The sequence below is a fragment of the Strix uralensis genome, chromosome 8 (genome assembly GCF_047716275.1).
Source record: "Strix uralensis isolate ZFMK-TIS-50842 chromosome 8, bStrUra1, whole genome shotgun sequence".
Classification (NCBI taxonomy): Eukaryota; Metazoa; Chordata; class Aves; order Strigiformes; family Strigidae; genus Strix; species Strix uralensis.
In genome coordinates this window covers 7,028,061-7,055,906 of record NC_133979.1, presented here as the reverse complement: position 1 = coordinate 7,055,906, position 27,846 = coordinate 7,028,061, and the positions used below count along the sequence as shown (strand labels likewise).

General features: G+C 41.3%; 1 protein-coding gene across 4 annotated transcripts; it reads left to right on the top strand.

The window, feature by feature from the left end:
* Nucleotides 1–1,566: 1,566 nt before the first annotated feature.
* PODN (podocan) lies at nucleotides 1,567–27,254 on the top strand. 4 transcript variants are annotated; one of them, XM_074876030.1, is made up of 11 exons: nucleotides 1,567–1,640; nucleotides 5,236–5,486; nucleotides 7,260–7,353; nucleotides 8,918–8,982; nucleotides 13,105–13,214; nucleotides 15,470–15,626; nucleotides 17,544–17,659; nucleotides 19,667–20,324; nucleotides 23,048–23,196; nucleotides 25,048–25,249; nucleotides 26,585–27,254. In XM_074876030.1, the coding sequence occupies exons 2-10, from the start codon at nucleotides 5,241–5,243 to the stop codon at nucleotides 25,214–25,216; spliced, it is 1,764 nt and encodes a 587-aa protein (XP_074732131.1). In that variant the 5' UTR covers nucleotides 1,567–1,640; nucleotides 5,236–5,240; the 3' UTR covers nucleotides 25,217–25,249; nucleotides 26,585–27,254. The 4 variants fall into 4 exon arrangements, with proteins under 4 accessions (XP_074732131.1, XP_074732130.1, XP_074732132.1 ...); XM_074876029.1 differs by having other exon boundaries at nucleotides 1,577–1,672; XM_074876031.1 differs by having other exon boundaries at nucleotides 1,624–1,709.
* The last annotated feature ends 592 nt before the right edge of the window (nucleotides 27,255–27,846 follow it).

The window sequence follows — 27,846 nt, the reverse complement described above, 5'->3', positions numbered from 1 at the left end:
GCCTATAATCTCTTTAGGACAATGACAATAGTTGTAAAGTCAGAGCTGAGCAAGTCTCATGGGTTTGAGCTACCTCTGTGCTGTCCTGATCCTCCACGGTTCCACAAGGCAAGTGCAGCCTTGGTGTAACTTAGATAAGTCATCCAGCTTTCTCAGTTACAGCGGTGGAATATGGTGTACTGCATACTGCAGCTTGACCCTGGGCATGTCCTTATGCTGAGGTCTGCGAGAGTATCTTTGAAAAATAAGAGCTCAAGTTAGCAAAGTCTGTCCTTGACCACCACTGGAGCTTTTTTCTGCTGGAGCCAGTGCAGAAGGTTGAGTCTTGCACAGTGTGCTGCGTGCCAGGCCCATTGCAAAAGCCCTATGGTGTGCTGTGGCACATGCTGGCTGTCATAGCTGGCGGCTATTCAGTGAAGTACCTTAGCAGTTGTTTGCCCAAGGATCTGTTTCTTTGCCATCTACGTGATCTGAAGGAAGTAATTGTACAGAAGTTTAAACTGAGGCTTCAGCTTCAGTTTTTAAACTTGAAAGTGTTTCTTCGTTTAGGCTGCAACCACCACTGTCACCCATCAGCAGGGAACATGCAAGAGTACAAAGACTTGAGTTTGACTGGAAATGTTTCCTGCAACTAATTCTATGTTGTGAGTCTTGCAGTGGAAATCCTTTTCTCTGAAAGCACCTGAAAGCTGTAGTGAACAGAAACAGTAGTTGCCTGAGCCCATATACCATGCTAGGGCCTAGCCTTTGGCTTAGTGGTTGGTCAGAATGCCTTTAGATAGGTTTAACTCCAGCTCTGGTTTTCCTGGGAATTTGTGTGGGTTCTGGTGATGGAAATGTAGCAGAGCACCTGGAGATAGGAGATTGCGAGTTTGGGATATGTTGATGTAAGAGGGTAAGATGTGAAGGAAGTGAAAGCTTGGGAAAGCTTGTAGTGTAGCGTAAGGGTGTAAGTGTTACCTTTGCATGTGGGGTATCTGATTTCTAGTACTGGCTCTATCCTGCTGGATAATCCTGGGTTGACTATGGTGCTTGTGTGCCTCTGTTTCCACACTGAAGGAGGCATAATGCCCATCTTTTTATAATATCCTATAGTACCTCTAGTACATTTAAGTACTACACTTACACAACAAAAATGCAGATAAAAATGCACTTTTGGGGAAGGGTGAATCCTGCTCTCTTCCTCTCCCTTGTGGGCTGCTCTGGCATCAATAGTGAGCCCAGGTAACCACCCTACTCTTCCTCCTCTCTGTCTGCAGACTGGGATAAGATTGGGTGGCCCCCCAACATAAGCACACTTTCTTCCTCCTCCCTGAAAACACTGTGTAAATTTAGTTGTATGGACTCAGGGTACTGTAATATAGAAAGGGTAGCAGGCAAATGCATCCTGGATCTCTAAATCACTAAGAAAAAGCAGCCATCTTAGTTTTGTTTTTATTTTTGTTTTAGTAAAAACACACTTCCCACACTAACTTTTGAAACTTACACGTGGCACAGAGGGGGATCAGTTCCAGCTGATATGAGCCTGGAAGAAGAGAGGGAGGAAGTAACTTAATTGCTTTAGACTTCAGTTCAGCTGGAGTTGAGAGGAGAGAATCAGTGTCCCTTTTTTGGAATTCAGCAAGAACATCGTGTTCTTGGTGAGGACAGATCCTCTGCAGATTTTGTGGAGGTACTGTACGGAGCGCTGCGGGGCATTCACAAAACAGGTGGCTTTTTATTTAAAATAGTAACTCTGCTGTCAGTGACAAAAAGCTGTGTTGCTTTCTTGGAAGTATTGCTGCACTTAGAGCATACTGTGTTACAAACAGCATGTTCCTCTCTTTTTTATGAAGAGGGGAGAAATAAGAAATGTGTGAGGCTGGGCTAAACATGACCAGCGCTGAAGTGTGTGTCTGTGTGTGTCAGGGGGTTGTTTAGATGTTTAGTGCTGTAATACAGGGCTTAGGAGATAAAAAAGAGATTGAGTAAATGGGGTATTATATCAAATTTGGGGACTTTGCCTCTAAGATATTTGTAGTTTCAGCCTATCTATGCCTGGTCCCTGAAGATCAGTTGATGGGTTGAAAACCAGGGGGAGTTAAAGGGGAGGGAGATGAAATGCAGGAAAAACTGCTGATCTGTCTGTTCCTGGCTAATTTGAACCAGACCCCCAGGGAACGGAAGGATATTCCCACCTGGAATTCAGATTTTGTGTTGAATGCGGCTAAAATTAAAGATCTGGTAACAGATAGTGCAGCTCCAGTATCCAGCAATGAAATACTAAAACACACCGTCTCTGCTTCTCTTCTATCAATTCCAGCATGCTTTCTTTTGGCATCCCTCATGGATCTTGCAAACTGTTTTGACAAAGAGCAATGGGATATTGTTGCTTCCCCAAGTCTTTATATTCAGACTATAGCTGCTTCCTCTTTCCTACTCACATTTTCCCATATGGTGACTTTGGAAAATTCCTCTCCGATTTCGTTGGGAAGTACAGGAAACTCTCGTTGGTAGAGGGTTGCCTATTACTCTCTCTAATTCTGCTGCTCACATCTGGAAAGGATCTGGCTTGGAAAGGGGAGACTAGCTCTGAGCTTAGCGCATGTAACTGACATGGCATGAGCCGAGGGAGCCTGTGGGGGCAAGAGAAATGTTCTTTTCCATTCATCTGATTTCTGACAGCAAAGGTGAGTTTTTCAGCACTTTATTTTTTTAAAAAAAAGCTGGATTGTCAGACAACATCCAGCAGCCTGCCTTTCAGCTGCAGCTTTTAGAAAGGATATTCAATGTAAGTAACAAACTCAGTTAACCTGTTGATGCTGAAGGAGAGGATGTTTCTCCATCTGTGTGTGTGTGTCCTGTGAGAATACGTGTGGAGAATAATAGATACAGAGATGAGGTATTTTGAACATGATTCTGTTGTTTATTGAGGTAACTGTAATCACTGAGAAGCATACGGTAACTCCTGAAACTTCAGCTTACTTCTTAAGACTCTGCCTTTTGTAGCACTCTGCCTCTGGTGCTGTGTGGCAGCAAAGTGCAGAAATCAGTGGTGGTTCTGTCTGGACTCAAAAAGATGCAACCACAGAACCCCCTGAGCTGGTTTCAGTGTAACTTCAGTCTTTGGGTGGAAGGACCTGATCCAAAGCCCACTGACAGCAAGGGAAGAGGACTCTTTCTAGGGGATTTTGAGCTACTCCTTTAATAAGGTTTCTTAATAAGGCTTTGGATCAGGCCCATGGGAATGAGTTTAAAGGGAGTGAGTTACTTCAGACTTTCTTTGAACTAAAAAGAAAATCAAAATCATGCCTGGTTTAACTGCCTGCACTCCAGATGCAAGCACATGTTTCTGTATCCAAAGTGGCTCCCTGTGGCACCAGAGCAGCATTCACTTCAAAGGCATTGTAGCAGAAGCATGCGCATTGATGACAACAGGGTGAGATTGCCTCAGAAATTGTAGTGTGCAATAGATACAATATTTCATGTTGATTTCTTAACATCTTTTCAGCTATATATGTGGAAAAGTCAGCATGTTGCAACTCAATAGAGCCCAATACCAACCATGATGTAACTGTGTGCTATGGGAACAGTGTTGGTATTGTTACAGCAGGGCTGGTTGTAACTTGCGTATAAGAAGTTTTGTTTTTTTTCTTGAGGTTCTTTTGCAAGTATAGGGTAAGCTTATAAGGGTAAGCTGATACATAGGAAAAATACTTTGTCAGAGATCTGATACACTTTCTGAGATTATTTTCTCTAAGATTTCTGAAATATTTTCTGAGATTAGGTCACCAAATACTAAGGATTTTACTAATCCTCTATTGGCATTCTCATATGGCCAATTTTGGTCTCACTATTAATATTTAGCTGACATATAAGGAACACCATCTGATCTCTGGAATGCTTTATAAAGGAGATTCATTTCATTATATTCAGCTTTTACAGATATGGAAGCTGTGGAATAGTGAAGCAGGGGGAAGAGGGATCAAGCAAACAATGTTAAAATGCTTAAAATCACCAAGCATGTTGGTAGCAAAGACCAGGACCAAAGCAAAACCATCCATGTCTCGGGATGCTCTGTCCTCTAGCCCCACCTTCTCCCATTTCTTCAAGTATAAGTAAGTGTTTAAAGAAATTATTTAAAAGTTTCATGACTGTGACTGAGAGCAGGATCTCTCCAATGCTTTCCAAGCAACCTAAGTCAGTGAGAGCCCCAGGGAGAGTTTCAGCTGGTGCAAAGCAGCAAAGCCCCAGTGGATGTAAATGGAGATGTGCCAGTTCTGTCGGCTGCCAGTCTGGCTCTGGGAGGTTCTTGCTTCCGATGCAAAGAAGGAACCTGGGCTGGCAGAGGTGAACAGAGTACTCATTTCATACTAAGGTCATTAATCCATTGCGCTTTTTCACCTCAAAAGATCAGCCTAAATAAGAATTTCTCATCACTGTTGAGTACTTCTGCGAAGAATAGCTGAAAGGATAAAAGACAAACCATTACCAGCCCTCACTGCAAATCATTATGTATGAAATCTGAGAAGAGCAACAAACGAGATCGAGAGGGCTGGATTAGGGCCAGCTGGCCGGTCCAGTAGATATTCCACTTCTGTTTGAATTATTTTAACCTGCTGCCAGAAAGATAAAAGCTGAACATTAGCCAGGCCTCTACGGTTCAGATCAGCACTGTCCAAAATCAATAGGAAGCCCATTTCATTTTCAGGAGCCATGAGATTTTGTTACTGTTCGAGGCACATGAAGCAGCCCCTCCGAGAGGCACCCTGACAGCGTGAGTCACCCTTTTCCAGCATACCTTGCTTACATTAACGGGAACTTTCTTCCCCGTGCAAAACTGTGAGGAACAGTACCACCAACAGTTACATAGAAATAACATTGCATAACCTCCTCTATAAACCTCCGCGATCATCTGGCGTTTCTCAATATGAAAAAAGCAATAAACAGCTTGAGGAGTCAGGGACGGTGCGGGGGATGCTGCCAGGCCGCCGCGGGGGGACCCGCTGGCAGCTCAGGCCGGCGGGGCAGCTCCAGGCTGGCGGCCTGGGGCCGGGCAGCGCCGCTCGCCTTCATCCCGCTCCCCGAACCGCCCCGAAAGGACGTGAACGCACCCAGGGAAAGCGGGAACGCCGGGCGGCGGAGCTGGCGCCGGGGGCTCCCGCGGTCCCCGGGCCGCAGGTGCGGAGCTGGGCGGGACGGGGCGGGGAGGTGCGCAGCCGGGGCCTGACCCCGCGCCCTGCTCTCGGCTTGCAGGGGCGATGCCCGCCGGCGGCCGGGCGCTGCTGGCGCTGGGGCTCCTGGCTCTGGGCTGCGCCGCCGCCGCCCGCCCGCAGCTGCCACCCGCCGACAACGACTTCCCCGAGCGGCGGCGGCCGCCCGGCGCGGCCCCCGCTTGCCCGCGCGACTGCGGCTGCACCCAGGAGGGCGTCGTGGACTGCGGCGGCATCGACCTGAAGGAGTTCCCGCTCCTGCTGCCGGAGCTGACCAACCACCTCTCCCTGCAGGTAAGGCAGCCGAGCCCCCGCCGCGGGTGCCCGGGCCGCCGCGGCCCACCCAGCGCCCACAGGCCCTCCCCGGGCCGCCCGCGGGCCCCGCCCCGGCCCTCGCCGCAGCGCGGCTCCTTCCCACAGAATCATCAAGGTTGGAAAAGACCTTGAAGATCATCCAGTCCAACCATTGACCTAACACTGACAGTTCCCAGCTACACCATATCCCTCAGCGCTTCCCCTTGGGAGCGGGAGGTGCGGCAGGCCCAGCGCTGGTGCTCGACAAACGCACCTGGACCTCGGCATCAATTCTCTCCCCACAGATCCAGGGCGGAAAAAAGGAAATTTTTTCTCCTTATTCTCTCCCAGCTCCAAGAGAAGAATTTTTGTCCAAACTAATGATTACTTCTGGTGAGGCCCTTTCGTTTTGAGGTCATGAATCCTTTGAAAAGGACAGGCTAAATTACTTAATTAATGAGAATTTTTCTGGCAGCATTACATGTTAGTTAGCGTTGTAAACACAGTGTACCAGTCCGGACACAGACCCAACCAGTGTCCCGGTGTCCCGCCTCTCCCCGCGGCATGTGGACCCAGCAGGGAGCAGGTGTAACATGGCCAAAGCCATCACCATGGGCGGCGGGGCCGGTGACATCCAGATGGCTGGTGCTGTGCTCGCTGAGCTCCCTGCGGCCAGGAGACTAATGTCAGGCCTTCCGCAAGTGGTTCAGTTATTGTCAGGATGAGGGTGTGTAAGGGTATGAGATGCAAACTTCAGGTAGAAGCAGCGGTCTGTCCTAGACTGGCAGCAGGTTCCTGTGCTCTGCTGTTAGTTAATTGATCTGTATGACCAGCATCTGGGCCGGCATCTTTACCCTGACAGTGCTCTGACACCTGAGGGCATGGGCAGGGCCAGAGCGTGGCAGCCCTTTGGCCGTTCCTCCCCTGAGCAGTGGCAGTAGTTCCAGGCTTTTCAATGCCTCTTTGGCCCTTAACTAGCTGCTTTTTTGTTTATTGCTCCTACTTGCCGATTCTGTTCAATGGATGAAATGCAGATTTTGTTCAGAGCTCCCCATCCAAGTGCAGCATAGTTAGAAAAACTGTCATGTAAGCTGGCACCTTCCTCAGCAGATCTGTCCCAGGCGTGTGCTAGCCGTGGCTCCTGCCTCTACTGCCAAAAGCAAAGAAGCTTTTTGGAGCAGCAACTGTCACTTTCTTGTGTGGCCTGGCTTCCTGCACAGTGGGTCCTTGACTGGACCCCTAGATGCTAAAACACTAGAATCACTCATTAATAGTCAAAATGTTAGTCAGCATGTCCATGAAAATCTGATGGCAGTCACCCTTGACAGTAGAACCAGAGAAAGCGAGCCCAGTTTGACGCTCCCTGCTCACTATGAGTTGTTTTTAAAACAACACATAAGTAACAGAAGTAATAAACTTGGAAATCCACAGTGCCAATCTTGGAGCAAATGCTTTGCTGCAGCTATGAGGTTTGGCTGTGGCAGATGGATTATAGGCCTTGCCAGGCATAAATCACACTCTTTGTGTGCTACCAGTGCATAAGCCGGATATTTCTAGAGATGAGCACAAGCTATAAAAGTTGGTTCAGGCCTTCCAATGCTGCTGGGTTTGGATGTCTTGGTTTTGAGATCTGAGTTTGGCTCGTTATGGCGAGAATGACAATGATTTGACATGGTGGGTTCATTTCCAAGTTTTACTGGAGTTCACAGTCTGGGCTTATTGGGATCCTTCTTGGATTACTCTGCGGATGATTAATACCCTCCATTTTCTTAGAATAACCAGATAGAAGAAATCTTTCCAGAAGAGCTTGCTCGTCTTTACAGACTGGAAACTCTCAATTTGCAAAATAACAGGCTAACTTCAAAAGGTAAGCTGGCAGAGTCGTGAAGGGGACAGAGCCTGTGCCTCCACAACACCAGCTTAGGCAGTGAGGCTGGTGACAGCTGATAGAGAAAGCTACAGAGTGATGGATTGACTTGGTTGGAGTGTAAGCCTCACTCCTCTGGCTGTCACACAGATCATGGAGACACTTTATCATCTGAAACATAATACTCAGTGTATAAGAATGCAGCCTTACTGGACCAGTGGAGGAGACCTGGCAGCAGCACTGTGTACTGTGGCGTGAGATCTTCTCATCCAGGAAACTCCCTCCAGTCCCACAGGCACATCAATGCAGTGCACTTGAGAACCAGAAATGTCTACATGCCGAATGATTTACTTCTGACTGACCTTGTTTCTTAATCCACTTCTTTAGTTCAGTCTAGTCAGCCAGTGCAGTTTAGTCCAGTTCAGTCCTTGTCAAATTTGGTATAAATACAAATAATATATACTGCAGATAAGGCAACTTTTACCCATCTTCTAAAACCATTTTGATTTTTGTAGACAGGTTTTGCTTGTTAAGTCATATGCTTATTAGAGCAACTTGACAAGGGGTTAGTAAGGAAAGCAAAAGAAACAGGAATTGGAGTAAATAGTAAGAGAGGAAGATATGCAATACAAAAGATATAGTTGTTGTTAACTTGTGCTCTGAATGCTGTTGCTATCCTTATTCCAATGATAGAGAAGAGCCTTTATTGAGAATGTGGGCATATTATGCACAGGACCCAAAAGATAGCACCCTTATGTAGCACAAGGAAGGCTGTGCTTCAGACTTGGGCATTATTACCTTTGGGGTTTGATGTTTCTTTCACAAGCTTCAGTGCAGCCCTGAGTTTCCAATACATTTTGACGTGGGAAATAGCTTCACCTTTGACTTACAGTTATCTAATTGCCAGGTGAAAATGTGATTTGCAACCTTTCCATTGTGACAGCAATTGTGCTTGTGTGATCAGCTGGATGTGGAGTGATTTGGCTGAAAATTAATAATTATCGGGCAAGGGTAAGCTCTGAGTTGGATCAGCTCTCTGAGCTGGTTACTGCGTGGCTATCTGGATTGTGGGGGAGCAGAACAAGAGAAGGGTTATGACATGCAGATACTGGTGTTACTTTGGCAATATCATGGTTGTAGATCAGATTGATCTGATCATTAAACAACCTCAGATTATGTCCTTCCAAGAAAAATGGTTTGCGGATTCATGAGCAAATGACAAAATAAACTTCTCAGATAGCATGGCTGCTGCGAGCACCGATGATCAGCCATACAACAAGTCTGCACAGCTCTGTACCTGACCCTTGCTGGTGGGGTTAACCACAAGCCTTGCGCGCTTAGGAGTTTTAATGGTCTTCCATTGCTCTTAACAGTCTGTGGGGTTTTTTGTTTAAAAAAAGCCAAAGACAACAATAGGTCTGAGTCAGATTGTTTCCATGGCAATGAAAAATATTTAAATCTCACATTAAAGATATTATCTGAGAGAGAAAGCTACCCTCTGGTATTTTCACTCAGAGAGGCAATAAGTTGCCAATGTCACTGATTAGTTATTTCTGGTTTTAAGGGTTGCCAGAGGAGGCATTTGAGCATCTGGAGAACCTGAATTACCTGTACCTGGCAAACAATAAGGTAAGAGGTTCACAAGGCTTTCAGAGTTCTTTTCTAATCAGGTTCTGAAAGTAAAAAGAGCAAGTCTTCAATTCTTTTAAAATATATGTCCTACATAAGTAAAATTGTGCTAAAGTGATATTCTAGTGCAGGTTCATCTAAGGTCAAGACAATCAGTTAGTATGCTAAAATATCAGAGGACAAACATGCCAGTATATTTTGAACACTTATTTGTGAAAGGTTTCCCGTGTGTGTGTAGGGAGGTACAGCAAGCCCCTGCATTTATAAATTACCACTGTCTTCAGTAGGCTTTGGATCAGCTGCATGCAGGTTTGGCAGCTGCCTGTATGCAATAAGCTGTGGGGTAATGGTGTGAAACACTGCATGTCTCATCAGATAAGGCTGGTTAAAAAAGCTATCCAGTTTTCCCTGACTCCCATTCTTACTAGGTTTGATGGAGGGGGGATGCCCACACACAGTGAAACTGTGCAAGTTATGAATTTATTCTTTTAGCTGCAGTGGTAGGAGCTGAATTTCTTTTTTAATGGCGAAGATCCTAGGTGCTTTCCTATTAATGACCCAAGTTGGACATCATGACAGAAGCCCATCTTTCCTGCCATGCCTAGGAAATGAAATAACTTCTCACATACCCTTACATCTGGGTGGTTGCCATTATGGCTTTCTTTATCCCCAGTGATCGTCCACAAATATTTGCTACAGAAGAAACTGGGATGCCACAGAAAAATATAAGTTAAAACATCAGGCAGAGCTCCTTTTGTCTATAAAAACCCTGCCCTTCCATCCCTCCCTCCCTCTCTCTCTCTCCATATATATATATGTATATTATATGCATGTCTGTATATATATTTTATTATCCTCTTAAAATCTGTGACCTTTTGATGTTTTGTTTATATACATATGGCCACACTCAGGTTTCAGTCAGGCCAAGACATGCCCAGAATCACTCTATAGATTTCTGTATGGAGTGATTGAGAATAGAACCCATTCCTCAGTACAGTAACATTGTGTTCTTTTCTCCCTTTCAAGCACCATTTCCATATAACAATCTTGGCAGTTAATAACTCCATAAAAAGGAACAAGCCAGACTGTGACTAATATTCCAGAACTTTGCACTCCAATTTTCCCTGTGTGACAAAACAAAGTGTTTGGTTTTTCTGGCTTTACTGCAGAGAGAAAAGGATCCCAAAAGAAAATGCAAACATCAGCGAATGTCAGAACTAGTTACAGAGAAAAGTTGTCGACCCACAAAAATAACACGTTTCTTTATAAATCATAAGCCAGGACAAACCAGATTGGCTTCAAACTGCATCACTCTGCAGCAGGAAACACTGCAGATCAAGTAACTGTGGTGTCTGGAGGAGAGCAGGGATTTGCTGGTAGTTTGCTCCTTGTTCTATGGATTATCTTAATGCTGCTTTATCTTCAATTGTGATCCCATCAGATGTAGCTAAATTGTCTTTCGTTAAACTAGCATAGTTGGTTGGAGAAAAGAAATATCATAATAGACTAAAAGCCTTCTGTGGCTTATGAGTAACAAGTACTTCAAGTAAAGAACGGATGCTGTAGTTTCCTTTTTAAATTTTCACCCCACTCTCATAATTTCTATCTGTCACATATTATCTACAGTAAGCCTTGTTAATAACAGTAATCTCTTCCACCAAACTGTAGACCAGGTCCTGAGCTGTCATTTACTATAAACTGGTCATTTTGGTGTCAGAAGGTTTACATTTCCCCCCATTCCCAAAGTGATAAGGGATTCACCTGGATCCAATACTTCTGTTTATATCAAAGCTTGTTAAAGCAAGAAAACTTGTTTTGAAACTGGTAATGACTTTTGTATAATCCTTCTAAGTACATTGGTTAACTTATTAACAGTGGAGAAACACTCTCTGCCATATGGAAAGGCAGATCCCCCAGTAAAGCTGCAAGAAAATTGCAGCTGGAGAAATGCAGATTGCTACTTATTAGGCAATATACTAGACAAAGCTACTCAGTGAAGTTTGATTTTGCTAACAGTTACAACAATACAGCATTAATCCTTCAAGCAGTCAACCAGTGAAGATCAATTAGTCTCATGACTAAGTGCTGAAATGCCAAAGCAAAGTCCTGAGCAAGTGAAAACTCTTTTTGGATGAAACTTCTTTCTCTTTTCTCTTTCTTGTGGTTCTGGTGTCTCTCATTTCACATATCTGAGCCATGCCCTAAAGTTATGACCTAATAGACTGTGTTTCAATATGAAAGTGATTGAGTCTGTTTCCTGTGTCTGAAGTCTCAATATTATGTCACAGTAGAGACTTATTTCTTTCTGAGGCACCATCAGACCTTCCTAGTCAGAGATTTATCCACTTTTCTGAAATCACCTCTCCCAGCTCAGGAGGTGAGAGATTACTGGTAAAGCCAAGAGCAGTACTGTGGCAACCGTAGTAGTATGTAGAATGCCTGTTTCCACTGATGATGTACTCTCTGGAAATACTGATAGGAGCATGATTTGTGGGAAGGATCTTTTTTGTGTTTGTCACCATTAAGCATTTAAGACAGTTTAAGGATGGAGGTGAAAATGAAAACCAGTAAATAATGTACCTTCATCTTTTAAAAAATAGGGCTGTATTATGAGTGCAGTAATTGCAACGTCATGGATATAGTCCATCAATGCACACTTGACAAACTAGTAGAGAGATCTAGGCATCCTTTAGATAAATACATAGTCTAAGGCTTGAGTTAGGCAGTTCTCCAATAAAGTGTCTGTTCTCTCAAACATTGTTCATTTTAAAAATATTTTTGGGTTTACGCTATTATTAGTAACCACTTGCAGTTTTACGGTAATAAAAATTTGAAAAATATGTTTTTTCATCATGTGAGTCTTGCTCTGCCTTGCTGGCTGTAAGGACTAAGTTCTGTTTCATGCAACAGTGCTGTGAGGAAGAAACTTTACAGATTCAAAGAGTTCAAAGCTAGAAAGCAGATCTCTTCCATTGCCCGGAGTTTCTCATCCTAATCTCAGAGCTTTAGATGACAAAGAATTCAGTATCTCCCTAGAAAAGATGTTCTCTCCAGAGCCCTTCAGAGTGTGCATAAAATATTGTAAGAGCAGTCTCATTAGTACTGTAGTTAACATCTGTAACCACAGTGATTGCACCTGCCTACTGCAATTCAGTAGTCTTCTGCTTAAGTACTCAAGGTTCATATCTACTACAGCACTGTGTTAATAATTTGTTTCCCAAGGGCTTAATCTTGATGCATAAATCTTCTGGCTTTATGCTTTCCAGAAAACTGTCCTCCAGCCTGTATTGTAACCTGTATTCTTGGTTTCTAGGTGAATGACTTTGCTATTAGCAGCCACTCAGTGAACCTAGATACCGTTCCTCTGTAAAACTGAGCTTTTTTGATCATTAATTTTCACTCCACCAATTTTTGTTCAGATGCAGATGTTCCTAGCATTATTTTTTTTTAAATCACTGATAAAAATACCGATAGACCACCACATCAAATAGTATAATTCTCAACAACTATAAAGTCTTGGAGACAGGACCTTTCTATATTTTGTTTCTGATACATCACTCGTTTAATGAAGAAAGTATCACTGTACAGTAGGTCTTTGCTTTGAAGTCCCATGTGATAGTCCATTATTTGACTCAGAAATGTCCCTGTCCTTTGGGAACCTAAATCCTCCATTGAAAAGATCATCGTAAATGGATGTAATATTGAAACAGACATATGAAGTGACACTTCCCCCCTGCAATATACTTTGGTAAGAGAGTAAGTAGTAGGCCACTATGAGGTGGGTTGGATTTTTTTGGCACAGCAAACTGAGGAATTAGGAACAATAATAAGCAAAGTGTTTGCTCTCTGAATAACAATTCCTTGATTTCTTCCACCAAAAAGAGACAGGACTCATCCAACCAAAACAAACATTCACATATCATGGAGCAAAAGTCTGTCTCCTTCCTGGAGAGATTAGTGAGTGAGGACAATTTGTTTTTGTTCATGCAATCTGCATTCAGTTTAATTTATTTTTGCCTGTTTAGAGAAAATAACTTTTGCAAGTGTTTTGTTGCTGGTCGAATACTTGGTTAAAACATTTGTTGCATTTAATTGGAATTCCCTGGTATATTTCTTTTACAGCTAACAGTGGCTCCGAAATTCCTACCAAATACCTTGATCAGTGCAGATTTTGCAGCCAATTATCTCACTAAGATATATGGGCTCACATTTGGACAGAAACCAAACTTGAGGTAAGGGATCGGGAAGTAAAACAATAATAGTGTTCTGCCACTGCGTGGGAGCAGTTGGTGGGTGATAAGAAACTGTCTGGCTAAACCATGTTATTGCCTACTTAAGATTTTTGGAAAGAAGCTGTTTGTTATTCTCAGCATGAAAGATCAAACAATCTCTTTCAAACAAACACATTCCAAGGGCTTTTACTAGCTGCCAGACACTTTTGCATAGATAAAAATTAAATTATCTCCATCTTATTTTTGTATCGGTTATGCGTGGAAAGGAACAGCATTGGTTTCTCAAAATGGAGATTAACTGTTTAGAAATCCCTAGTTTTATTATAGCCCATTCATTAAAAAAATTAGAATCAAGTTCAGAGTAGAGTACTCAGTGCAGTTGAGTATAACTAGCTCAACTATATTAAAGCTAGGCACTTTAGGGCCTTCAAAAGTGGTTCATATCCTCAGGTCTGGTTCAGAGGTCTCTCTGCTAGTCTGGGGTTGTGATTTTCTCAGCTGGATCCAGCGCAGCACATTGGCCCATCTCAAACTCGCGTGCACATAGACCACCTCCTCTGAGATATGGTCTTTTCCAAAGGCATTTTGGGTAATTTATATGGATGCTGCAGCATCTAAATCTTGCAAAGACATCTCAAACTATTGGTAGCAATTGAAGCATCCAAGTTTGGAAGCAGTTAATAATAGCTGATCCAGTTGACCTCCTAGTGCCCAGTCTTGTGATGAACTGAAGATCTCTCCATTCCCACTGAATTAATTGAGAACTGAAGCTAGGCCTTCAGTCTCATAGGCTCTTGGTAGCTGAAAAGGCTGAGTCACTCACTGATTTCTGGCAATATCTCATTATGAAAGAAGCTAGATTTATACATGTGTTCTTCCTTAATCTGAGTTGCAGAAGCTGCTGTGTTTTGATATCATATTAAAATTCTTGTACTCTTCTGATTTTCACACTCTCCTGTACCAACACTAATTTTAATCAGAATAGTAACTCATCGATTTCCAGGATTGCTGATATAAAATCCTAACAGTTGTTTCAGTTGGTTTATTTGCCCCCAGCAGAGTTCATGGTCTCCGACTGATTATTTGGAAAGCAAGGTTTTCAGAAAGGCAAATATTTGTGAGTTAAAAGTACAGCTGACCATGCAGGGTGAAAAATATTTTCAGTGTGGCTCTGGACTCCCTGGAGTGTGTGATCACACGATTGTATTTCCATACTGAGCCTTTCCTTCCTTCCAGAAGGGTATTGCCAAGTTCTCTGCAACTGGTAGAGAATCCAAGAACAAGTTTAAAAAGCACACTTTGACACTGTGCTCTTTTGCAGTTTTAACCTGTCTTTACAGTTTTAGCTGCCTGCTGCATCTTGGGGTAAACACGGGAAAGGAAGAGGTAATCAAAGTCAGTAAAATCCTATAATTTCTTTTGTTGAAAAGAAGTCAAATGAATTCATTTAGCAGTTAAGCCAGTGAAAAGCAGGAATAACTTCATAGGGGTCCATTGTTTTATACAGAATTAGAACCTGTGTGAGAAAGAATGAATCTATTTTTAAAAATCTGATTGGAGAAACCCTTCTGTGAATATTAAAGGTTAAAAGTAAGAAGGGCAAAGGAAAAATAAGAAATTGTCTTTCTCTCAATCCCAAAGGTTCATTAAAAAACAAAATTCTTCCAGATTAGAGTAAAACTGCTGTCTTTCTATCACTATTCTATGCCTTTCTGAGTTCTAGGAGTTTGAGAGAAACTGTTTCCTGGGATATTTCCAGCCTTCATGGGAGCAGAAAGAATGGAGGGGTGAGAGACAGCCCTTTCTTAAGAGATCTACAGGTTGATTTTGCAAGCCCAAGAAGTCCAGATTTGATTCCAAATAGAAGTTAAAATTTGGGGCATATCTTGTAATCAAATAGGAGTTCTAACCCTCTTGAGTGAGGCCACCATGCTGATGTTCTTTGTTTCAAAGCACTGCACAATCTCAGACTTGCATTCAGTTTCTTGTTAGGAAGATAAGGCTACTGGTGAAATTTGTATTTGCATGCAGGTTTGAATTTTGAACACATATAAATTTTGGAGAGTATTTGGACCAGCCATTTGGTTTTGCATCTATATCCCTTGCTAAATTAAAGGGCACATTTTAAAAACAAATCTAATTATCTCAAGGAAAGAAGAGATTGAAATATAGTTTTTAAACAGCTTTCTCTTGGTAAACAAAAAAAGCCAGCTCTCACTATCTGTTTAACTTCATCTTTTTTGTTCTTCCAACAGATCTGTGTATCTTCATAACAACAAACTTTCAGATGCTGGGTTACCTGATAATATGTTCAATGGCTCTGATAATGTGGAGATACTCATCATGTCCAGCAATTTCTTGAAGTATGTTCCAAAGAATCTCCCTCCAGCACTATATAAATTACACTTAAAGGTAATGAAAACAAGGTTTTGTATTCCTTTACGATTTTGACAAAGTACTGTGTTCCTATGGGATTCAAACCATGCAGCTAAGCCATTTCAGTGCACTTGGAAACATTCCCAGGCCCGTTGTAAGTCTCGTCTGCTCAACAGTAGCTGTCTCCTGTGTCCTTACTTTTTTGTTCATAAGTAACAGTGCGCTTTTGCAAAACACCAGAATGATCACAGGGGACAAAAATGCTTTTCTATGTTTTCAGGGGAATGTATTGTAAATGCCTATATGCCTATTGGTCTCTTTGTGCATATAATGATATTAATACATAGTACAAGAAGGTAGATCATTCTCCATGGCCTCCCAGTTAAGGTTGCCACTGACAATACTGTTTTTCCTGACAGCTGCTTACCCACTATGTACTGGCTTTGCTCACTACCTCGTTTCACATAGACTACTGTTCCTCGTGTCAGTGATTTTTGTTTGCTACTGAACTGGCAATTCAAAGACGAAGTTTGGATCGGTGATTCTTTGCTGCTACAACTTCTCCAGCAACAGTGCAATAGCAGAAGTTGTGGTATTGACTAGTCTTCAGCATTTTTAATTCTGTGTCATCTGATTTTGATAAAAACACTTCGTCATGTCTGTGCTAGAGTTCTCATCCTTGTTAACAATGGGAGAGCTGCAGCAGTGGGGAGTCCTGGTTCCACTTGCTCCTAGTGTTGACAGCTCCTTGGACATGTGTTGACTGGAGTCTGTTATCAGCCCCTGGACTTAGGCAGTTCTGTGTTGCCTCCCAGCTTTCTTTTCCCTTGAAGGTTTCACCACTAATTCCCATTAAAGTCTTCTAGAAAACAGGCTTCTCCAGCTTGAAGAAAAGTAAAGGCAAACAGTCTGATCCTTTAAATTCTGGAATTTCTCTGCAAAGTGTGAAGTTACTAGTCCCCTGCATTTTATTGCCATTTATAGGTAATCATTATCTCCCAAAGGGGTCTCAGACTTTGAGGACTACACTTGGAACTCGTATCCTTCCCTGCTGTCACCAGTTGTGTTAAGGGCAGAGGAGCTGAAGAGAGAGCATTTTGTTTTCAAGTGCACTGCCTTGATATTTCGACTAGGGAAAAAAACAGGACAATGGGAAATGAGAGACAGCCAATAGTGGACCAAAAGTGTCCAAAAGGTGTACTTCAGATGTGACAGATCTTTTTTTTTTTCTTTCACTGTTCATTGAGACACTCAGACAAATCTGTGGTGTTATCCACTTTATACTAGTTGGCACATGAATCTAGTCCAGTCTGTCCTTCACATTATTGTATATACATGGATTGTGGGAAGTTTAACAAATTCAGGGTCAGTGTTTTATATATCCTTTTATAATTCCTACAGTTCCTATATGGAATTTCTAAGTGGAATCTAGTTTTATATTTTGTTCATGTCTGCCTGCTGGCTACTCCAAAGCCACACTAAGGCAATAGGAGTAATTATTTTGGAATCTACATTGCAGGAACTGGACCTTTTGGAATGCCATTAATGTTAGAAGGATGGCTGGTTCCCAGCTTCCAACCGAATTCTCCTTTATCATGAAATCTGTCTTACAATATCTAGAAATTTTGAGCAAACTCCAGAGGTAGTTGTCTAGATTACATTATACATTTGCATGTAGGTGAAAGGACTACGAATACAAAATAAAACTGTCTGGGGGCAGGGGGAGAATTCTAACTCCTTAGCCCAAAGATTCCATGGGGAATCAATAAAAATAGGTTGTAATATTTCAGTCTAGGATTTGTATTTATTTCTTAAGCAGAATTATAATGCCCCCTGAAACATCTTATGTCTAGCCCTTTTGAAGTTTAGTTGCCTGGTGTTAGCTGAGCAGAACGTGAATGCCCTATGTTTTTTCATGCCAAATAATGTGCTTTCTGCTTCTGGTGACTCTAGAACAACAAGCTAGAGAAGATTCCCAAAGGAGCCTTCAGTGAACTTACAGGTCTGCGGGAGCTGTATTTACAGAATAACTACTTGACTAATGAAGGAATGGACAATGAAACTTTCTGGTGAGACTGAGATCTGTAGTTTGTACCTCTGGTTCTGTCTACCTCCTCTGGTACAGTAGACATCTACTGAACAAAGTACATCTTAAAAAGTACATTTATTAAAAGCTGTATGACGTTATGCATTTCTCTGCTAAGTCTGTATGTCTAGAGTCTAAGTCTAAAGTCTTAGACTCAGATGCTGCCATTCAAAAGAAAAGGTCTGGGTGAGTCGTTTGAATTCACACTGCAGATACTTTTATACAAAAGTATACAAAACTCTGAACATCAGGCTGCATCACTCCCTGATTGCCACAGACCCAATCACACCAGGTACTAAGTGCCTTCTGCGAAAAGGCCACCTAGAGCAATGTCAAAAGCTGGTCTCTGTTCTTCCAAACCAGCCAAAAGTGAGGTTACTTGGGAATTTCCAGTTTCAAGGGCAGTTCACTGGAAGTTAAGGCCAGACTTTCATCTTCGCTAAAGCCACTTCTCTGTTTCTGTGAAGGTGACTTGAAAGCAGCCACAGATACACAGTTGTGAATTCATCTGGCAGAGCTGTACCCCAGTGCAGATGATTGCTGGAGTAGGCAGGAATGCAGTGGTGCTGTTCAATAGCCAGATGGCTGGAAAAGCTTTGCTACAAGCTGGTGCAACAGAAATAGCCTTTGACTGTCCTAAATTTAGCCTGGGACTTAGCACTTCAAAAAGTTAACATTTGTGTCTCTGCTTGCACCAAGTGCTGCCCTTGTTCTACCTGAAAGTTCAGATCACATAATCTGTCCTGCCCATAACATAATTCTGTAAACTTTTCTGATCTCCAGACATGAAAATGTATCGAACTGTGCTTTCTTTTTCCACCTCCTGCTCCCAGAAACCTCCCTTAGTAATTTACCGTAGCTGTGTTGTGTCTGCCTCCAGGTCATGTTGGACATACCATTTCTGTTAAGGTTTTGATGAATAGAATACAGTGGCTAGAGCTGAGGCACCAGTCACAGTCAGCAGAGGGGGTGGATATTGCTCCTGTCTGCCCAGCACAGCATAGTTCTGTTGAGATGTACCCAAGCTGGGGAAACGTTACAACTTGCAGCAATGAAGTGCTTTACCCAAAGAGTATATTTGCTCATTCAGAGCATGCTTGGATAGCTGTGAATAGCAGTGTAACCAGTAAGTAATGTCTGTAATGCATTAGTTCTCACACTTCCTGAAAACTTTCTAGCCGTCTGCAGTGGGTTATATAGTGCCATGCAGATTAAAAGTCTCATTTGAACTCAGAAACTGACTTGAAGTACAGGGCTTCTCAGTCCTGGCATGTAATACCATTGATCCACATCCAGTTGGTATAAGTGGCTGGTCTGATGATTTATTTTAGCTTCAACTGAGTCCATGGAATCCAGATTCAATAGCTTACACAAAGCAGCTCTAGCCCTGACTCACTTCCATAACGCTAGAGGGTCAGGAGAAGTTCACTACCTTAACCTAGGACACTGAATTAGCTTTTCTGCTTTTCATAAGATTAATATTTCATCATCTAAAAATCAGACCTGCTTTTCAGTTTCAATGTACACTTTCAGAGAGACAGAAATTACTCATGCTCAGGCCATGTTTCTGTGAAACCAAGCACTAAATTCTGTATTCTAATGCTGCTCCCATGGCATCTTTCTTGTGGTATTTGTTCACTGAAACTGCTCACATGTTGCTATCTGTGGTGTCAAATGAGAGAACAGCAGAATGCAAAATTGATCTCAGGTCTCAGCCCAGCAGCAGTTTGGATGTCTGTGGACTCTAGCAGGTTCTCTTGCTAGTGTGGCTGGGGAGCAATGGCAGTGCTTAGTCCTAATAATGGCCATATGGGAGCTCCCTGTTTTGCTGTCCCCATCAGTCATATCATGAGACAAAAAAGGGCAGTAGTGGGAGCTGTGCCAGGTAAAAAGACTCTAAAGCAAAGATTGTAAAATCCTAGGGGAAGTTGGTTATCGTTTCACCTTGCAGAATCTAAATGGAGAGTGTTTTCTTTCCTGCTTTCCCAAGGAAATTGTCTAGTCTTGAATATCTGGATTTGTCCAGCAATAACCTCTCACAAATCCCAAGTGGTTTACCTCGAAACATCGTCCTCCTCCACCTGGAGAAGAATGCAATTAAAGTGATTGGCAGAGATGTCTTGACCCAAATTAAGAACCTGGAGTACCTTCTGCTCCACAATAACAAATTAAAAGCCCGAGGTATTCACCCATTAGCCTTCCAAGGCTTAAAGAAGCTGCACACTGTCCACCTGTACAACAACATGCTGGAAAGGATTCCCAGTGGGCTGCCCCGGCGAGTGAAAACCCTTATGATCCTTCATAACCAGATCTCTGAGATTAACAGGAATGACTTTGCTACCACTTACTTCCTTGAAGAGCTGAACCTGAGCTACAATAAGCTCAAAAGTCCCCAGATCCATCGGGAGGCCTTCCGTAAATTGAGGCAACTAAAGTCCTTGGATCTTTCTGGAAACAATCTCCACACTGTGCCCTTTGGCTTTCCAAAGAACTTGCAGATTCTGAAGCTGAAGGAGAACGAGATAAGCATCATCCCAAAAGGGACTTTGTCTGGGATGACAAAGCTGCGGGAACTGTATTTGAGCAACAATAAACTGAAAGTAAATTCAATTTACTCAAGAGCGTGGAGAGAACTCAGCAGTCTCCAGGTAGAAACATCACCTTCTCTAATTGTTTTAGTAATGCTGATGTCCTCGTCTGTCTGCCTAAGCCAATTTGTGTAGCACCAATACTAGATGCTCTTGGTCCTCATGTTTTGGGCTTGCATTGTAAGTGCTACACCCTCTGTTTCTAGAGTAGAAATGATGTGCTGTTGTGCCAGAGATGGGTACCTCCCACTGCTGACGAGGGTGGTGATCCACCATATACTGCTAATTGTGGGAAATGTAAAGACATCTTTGTTTCTGAACCCTAGCAGTGTCCTATATTTTCAGATAAACATTAGTGAATGTCGTCATTAGAACTGAAATTATGCCTTTCAAGTAGCTTGTCTCCCAAAAAATTTAAAATCAGCTCTGAAGAGAGACAGAAGGAGGAAGGAATGCATAAACAAAAACACTCTTAATTCTCAAAGCCCCCACATCAGCTTATAATCAGACAGGCCAAGCTGTAGGATTTAGCAGCTCAGCTGGCTAAGGCACCTGGATAGCAGCTAGGAGGTCTGGATTCAATCAGCAGCCTTCTCATTTGCTTAATTGTTGGAGAAAGTTAAACACAAAACATAAGGCAGGCAGGAACAAACACATTTGTGCTGTGCAAAATGACCTTTCAAGATGGTTACACTGGCTGAAGGATTTGTCTGCATTTCCTTTTAGGCAACAGCCTGTTTCCTGCAGTAAAAGGTATTACCTGTGTCATATGGCAACCATCTAGGGTGCATATGGTTAGGTCACTGTACAGGCAAAGTTTGTACATCTTGGAGCAGATCAGGGATAAGGGAGATGGAGCATATGTCACACTGGTCCCAAGTGTGTTTTCAGACAATCCAAACATTTTATCTACGTGAACATTTCCCTTTCTGTTGTTTCTGGGAATAAACAATAGCTTTTTTTTCAGTTAATGTGAATCAACAGTGCAGCAACATCATCTGTAGAGCTGTTGGTTTGCATCAGGTGCAGATTTGGTCCATGGCTTTAATGATACACTTTCCATTTGTATTATTAGATTTGTTTGGTGCCTCACTGATACATGTATGTGTGTATGTGCATGCAAATATATCCAAGATGGAAAGTAGTCTGGAAAGAAGACACTGTTCAGAATTACAGATAACTGGAATTGTTTCACTGCAGTAGCTTAATAGAATGTAGGGACTGTCAGCTGGATTGTTTTTTTTCAAAGAAAAATGGGTCATGAGACCTGTAGGCAGCTTTAGCTGTTGGTTGGAATGACAAGCTTTCCTTCTCGGAAGGCCTGATTCATAGCTACTTCATGTTACTTTTATTCTACTGTCACTCCCTTGTAGTCAGTGTCAAGCCAGAGTAACGTGTTGCTGCATCAAATGTTGGCCCTTCAGTTATATCTACCCCACAGCAAACCCTGTTTGTATTAAACAAGGTTAAGATAATAGCACATACTTAAAATTATGTTAGACTAATGGTGTGGTTTTGGCTGTTGCTTTTTCCTGAAACAGCATTACTACTTGTTAGTTATATCCATGATAGTATATATGAATCTTTTTTATCATTAAGGGCTTAACTGTGCAATTGGTTTATGAGTTGGTGCACTGGAGTGGATTTGACAATAACCATCACATAAGAACCTGATTGTGCATGTACTTAGCATACACTTCAGTCCACATTGTTTCCATGGAGATCACTGAAGACTATCAGCAATTGCAAAGCAAGACATTTACATAATTGTTTACCAGACTGGGATTATGTGGAGTATAAAATCACTGAAATCATGACAATCATTTGCAGAAGTGTAGCTTTGAATAATGTGTAACTACTGTGTCAGCTTGGTGCTATGAAAATGCTACAATACAGGATAACAAAACACTTCTGTTGATCCATTTTCTTGCATAAAATTAATCTGAGAAGTGATCATGGCCTTTAGTCCTGATGTCTTCATACATTCTCCATGTTAGAATATTTTCAGATGTTTTTATGTGTGACCCTAACGAGTCACTAAACTTAGCGAGTGAAGTGTTTGCATTAGCAGCTTCCAAGGAATTCTCATGCATATCTGAAACCCAGTCTGCTTTTAATTCATCTAAAGCATGCATGGGCTAAAGCCTGGGGACAGAGATGAAGAAATGTTGGAACTTCTAAATAAAACGGCATGATCTCTCATGTTCAAATCATGATGCTAAATTGTAGTGTAAGAGAGCAGAATTGTCATGGCCAGACTTACCTTGATGTAAATTACAGGTAGATTAAATTAGTTTATACTATAATAAATATCACTTCAGTTTTTCCAGCATGAACTCAAACTGAACCTTTCAGCATGGCTGACAATTTGCAATTTCCACTGTGCGCACGGTGTTTGTCATTTTCCTGACCTCACCAGAAGGGAGAGGTTCTGAAGCAGACTCACTGAAGTACCATCTGAAAAATAAAGCCCATTTACAGATGATTTTCAAACACAACAAATCCTGGATAAGCTTTGCATAAACATTTCACTTCTGCACTGTTACCATACCAAGTTTTTTATAAGTGCGCATATATATATATATATATGTATGTATTTTTATACACTTATGTGTATGTGTATATATAGAAAAAGCAATGGATGAACTTCCAAAGGAAGGGGCTGTGTGTATGGAGCGAGCCTTTGGAAGTTCATTTGTTGTCAAACTTAAATCTCTTTTTGGAGTGCTACTAATATTTAAATTCAATTATTTATCTGACCCCTTGTTGTCTCTTCCTTGCAGTCACTGGACATGGCTGGCAACCAGCTGACTTCTATCCCATCAGGCCTGCCAGAATCTCTAGAATATCTGTATCTTCAGAACAACAAGATCACAACAGTTTCAGAGAATGCTTTTGAGTCCACACCCAAAATAAAGGGGATTTACCTCAGGTAAGGTCAAGTTTCCACTTCAACACAGGAGATCTTTTCTTCTTCGTCCACGTTATAATTGTTTACTTTCTAGAAAGTATTTAAAATCCTAACTTCCTAAATAAGCAACTTTGTTTTATAGTAATGTATGATGAAACTATGTTCATCTGCTTACAAAAGACATGGATACACATAATAAGTTCTTTCTGTTTGGAGAGTTCGTACTTTCTGTGCTTATTAGAATGGATTAGGTATGTTAGAAATTCAGGGAAATTAATGTTTAACATTATGTCATATTCCAATATTCAGCTCTGAGCTAAAAGTTTACAGTCCACTTGTAGGACTACAGCTTTGCCTGTGTCTGTTAGCCCTGGATTTTGACAAAATCCCCCTCTAGTGAGGCGTGTATGACTAATCTTGGAAGTTGTGTGCATTCCCTTGATAGTTTTGTCAGAAACAGATGACAAGTTACAACTCTGATAATTATGTAAGTTCAGAAGCTTTTCTCGGTTTTTTCCCTACTCTGTCAGTTGGATGAGGACTTAGTATCTGTCACCTATAAAAACAGACCTTTTTTTACATATAATGTAAACTCAGTAATGTAACTGATTTAAGCAGAGATTTATACCACAAGAAGTGAAGCAAGAATCCAGCCCAGTAATATATTCAATTTTAATCTGATGGAAGATTGTTGAAAATACTGCTTAGAAGTAATTTATGAACCCCTACAGAATATTTGATTAAGCTGATCCAATGGATGTGTTCAAAAAGCCTAGGCTGCCTGCTGCACAAGACTAAATATGGCCTTATTTTGTCTGTATGCAACTAAATTGTTCTGTAGTTCTGAACAGTTCTGAAGCATACCTTTTTGGATGAATGATTCCATACCAAGCAAATAAAATTACAAAGTCTGGTGTAAATTAGAGCAGTCTGTCTATTCAGCTGCTCACATTTATGAGATTTTAGTGAATGCTTGGATGCAAACCAGAAACCACATACCACAATCTATATTTCTATATAAAGAGAAAAAAGAAATTTGCAAAACTGTTTTGCTAACATATTTAGGAGGCAACTCCACCCAAGCTAGGTTGTGTTTCTTAATGGGAGGCTATTAATCACTGCAATGCTGTAAAACCATAATATACATCTGGAATATTAGACAGAATATGATTTTAAGCATGTTCGAGAGTAACAGACCGAGCAGTATCTGTGAGAAGTTCAAATTGCAGATTATTTATATTCTTGGAAAACAAGTAACAGATGAAAAATTATTGCATGGTGCTTTGTTTCTAAAGGGATAGTGTGCACCAGTATTTTGAGTTTTGTGGGAGAAGAATTAAACTGTCAAGGGATGACACAGAATTTCATGAAAAATCAAGTTACACTTTGAAATGTGGGCTATGGAGCAGATGCCTTTCCTCTCTGGGAAGGAGAAAGCAGAATACCAAGAGAATTTGTGGGGGAAGGAATTGCAATATTATTATTTTTTTCCTTGTAGAATACAGTTATAGAAGAGGGAAGAGGGGCTGGAGCAGAGAAAAGTAGGAGTTTTTTGAAAGCTTTGTCAGTGAACTTGAGATCAGTGGGAGATACTTAATGTTTCTCAATGTGTTCCTTCAGGGTCCTTTGTGATGATACAGAGTACTGTCAGGAAATTTTGTTCAGTTGCTGCATTTGCCTGCTTTCCCTTCCTTTTTCCATTACGGGTTAGTACTCCTAGAGTGCTGTTATGGGTCAGTGTAAAGTTAGAGTAACTTGGGTCAGTGTAAGTTAGAGTTACTCTGCACAATGGTTTCCTCCTAGTCTCCTCATTTCTGTGTTGGATATAAAAATGGGTTTATTTTAACAGGAGGCCTTTTTGTCTATTTAAAGGTTTAATAAGATTGCAGTTGGAGCACTGAAGGAAAGTATCTTCCAAAACCTAAAGCACTTACAGGTACTGGATATTGAAGGGAACCTTGAATTCAGCAACAGTTCAAAGAATAAGGATGACTCAGAAGAGGAAATGGAAGATGAGGAAGAGGAAGAAGAACTGAGATAAAATGTGAACTCACATAATCACATCATGTGGGAGGTAACAACTGTAGTTTAGTTAAATCAAGGACCCAGTTCTCACACTCTTGCATAAATAATTCCAATTTACAAGTACGATTGAAACATAACAAGGGTGTCTGAGCCCTAGACTCAAAGACTTCCACTAACACATGACTGGGAATTGCAGAATCAAAAAGGGTTGAAAATACATTATTTTGTAAAATGAAACAGTCAGTATCTATCTGTGTTTTATCAGAGGCAGTGGACTGTTCATAGTGGCTTCTGATTATAGCCACAGCAGACACAATAGGTAAATATGAAAGCCATTATTTACTAATTCTGATAACAAAAAATGAAAAGATATTGCATGATATTTTAAAGCAACTAGTTCAAAAGGAAAACAAACTGTGAAGCTTACTGATGCTGAAGATCATGTGAGCTGAAAATGGATTAAAAAAGACAAATTAAAGGAAGATAGACCTATCAATGTCTGTTAAACATGGCATTGAGATTACAACCTCTATCTCAAGCAGTTCTTAAATCACTGACCAGTCAGAGTAGGAAGATAATGCTATACTTAGCATATTTCTTATGGAAAGAATATCTACTTCTGGTCACTTTTGGAGATGGTATGCAGGCTTGGATTGATGCCTCGTCCAGGATAGCCAGTTCTCAACAGCTTGTGCTTTTGCTACTGATAAGTCTTGGTTTATTGCTCACTTCACCCAGATTCACTGCAAGGCCTCTGGCCAGTTACAGGTTGTGATTGCTGCTGACTTCGATTCCAGACTGGTAATTGAAATTAAGATCTCAGTATTCCATAAACAATCTGGCTAGCCATTCAATCTCTAGTTGAAACTCTTATTTTCAACTGCAGAAGAAAAGATGAAGGGAGAATGATGTTTGAAGAATATGCATTTTTCCCTAAGAAGACCAGGGATCTGCTTAATGCATCTCTTAAGCATTTTATGCTCAAAGATGATGAGGTTCAAGACAGTACTCTACTTTTGAAGAGCTAAACTCTAAGACTTGGAAAGAAAATGTTTAGTTTTGTCCCTAATCAACATTTTGTCATGGAGAATGATGCAAGGAATTGCGAGGAGTAGTGCTAATATGTTGAAAAGATGATGGGGCTTGAAAAGGGCAGAAGCTACTTGGAAAGTTAAACATTAGACCTCCTAGCTGGGCTATATGAAAACTTTATGAGAGAAGAAATAATTTATATCTATAGACTTAGAGTATATATAACTTCCAAATCAACACATCTCTGGTTTGGTTTGGGGCACGTGTGACATGTCAGCAGGTACTAAGTTTAGCATATTCTGAATTCTGTATTCCATTATGTAATTGATTTTGTTTTTCCGATGTTTTGCAGGAAAGCATATGGAAGATTACATATATGTCTTTGTGTATATATCTATATAGATATACAGAGAACACTTAGCAAAATGTGCAATGAATTACGCAGAAACTGTCATGGCACTGGGCCAGGCTCATGGAAGACAGTGTGCTATAGTGCCTTATTCAGGGAGAGACCCTGAATGCCTTTCCAAAGCTTCCAAATCATCTTATACAAGACCCAGGATCATAAGGGATTGTTCTGGAACTCACAAAAGCTGGCTTTTGTTTCTTCTGTTTCTCTTCCTTCACTGTTTCCATCTGTAATAACAATATGGGACTGTTTTGAACACATGCCTTCAAATGCTGGTTTTGTCACTGCATTTTAAGTGAACCATGTATATGCTTCTTTTCTTTTCCTCCACCCCAAAGAAGCTGTTGTTGATCAGGGGAGATGGATATTTGCAGTAGTTTCATGTGTGGAGCAGTATATGAGGCATTTTGGTCATCAAGCAGCAGTAATAATTCTGGATGCAACTATTCTCTGTTATAACAATGTGTATATTTGGATGAGAAAAACAAAGCAAGGCTGGATCCCATAATATTTTATCTCTGCTGCCAAAGCCTGCAGTATATGCCTGGTTTAGAAAGGTTTTAAGATAAAACAATTGCTCTTGTGAATAAATATAAAAAATATCTCTGTCTGCCTTCCGGAGCTTTGGTAAAGTTTCTGTCTTGCTGTTGTTTGCCCATGTGGCAGTTGTGTGAATGTCTCTGAAGGTATACCCCAAAGATTGAGTAACAGTATGCAGTTTAATAGATGTGGTACAATTTTTCACATATTGTATATCATTCACATTAAGAGTCAGAATTGAGATTAATGAAGCAAAAGAGATAAATGAGTGGGGGTGTCTTAGGAGACAACTGTTAAGAGTCAAGAGAAGTTTCTTTGTTTAGTTTAAGTCTGGAGATGGTGCCTGTCTATTTTATGGTGTTGAGTATTATCAGCTCCTGTTGGAATCATGGAAAATAAGGAAACCAAGAAAAAAGAAGACCTACAGAGGTCCCTGGATGGCAAATTGCTTATTTGATTATAATGTTCTTCATCTGAGGCAGCTAATCTGCTTGATGAAATGGTCTTTTCTTTTGAGGATTTCTGATTGAACACGTGTTGTTTTGCATACTGCATTCCAGGATTTACTTGGAAACACAGCTGGCTTAATTTTTTACCAGCTGTTTTTACTGCTGGAGAAGATCTAGTTCCACACTCTCCCTTTGGGTTCCCATAGTACATGACAG

Bases quoted from the DNA above. Each gene is read 5' to 3' on its own strand.
- PODN (XM_074876028.1), top strand. From the start codon at position 2,633: ATGTTCTTTTCCATTCATCTGATTTCTGACAGCAAAG. The intron at 7,354-8,917 runs GTAAGCTGGCAG...TCTGGTTTTAAG, and splicing joins TAACAGGCTAACTTCAAAAG to GGTTGCCAGAGGAGGCATTT. The intron at 8,983-13,104 runs GTAAGAGGTTCA...TTTCTTTTACAG, and splicing joins TGTACCTGGCAAACAATAAG to CTAACAGTGGCTCCGAAATT.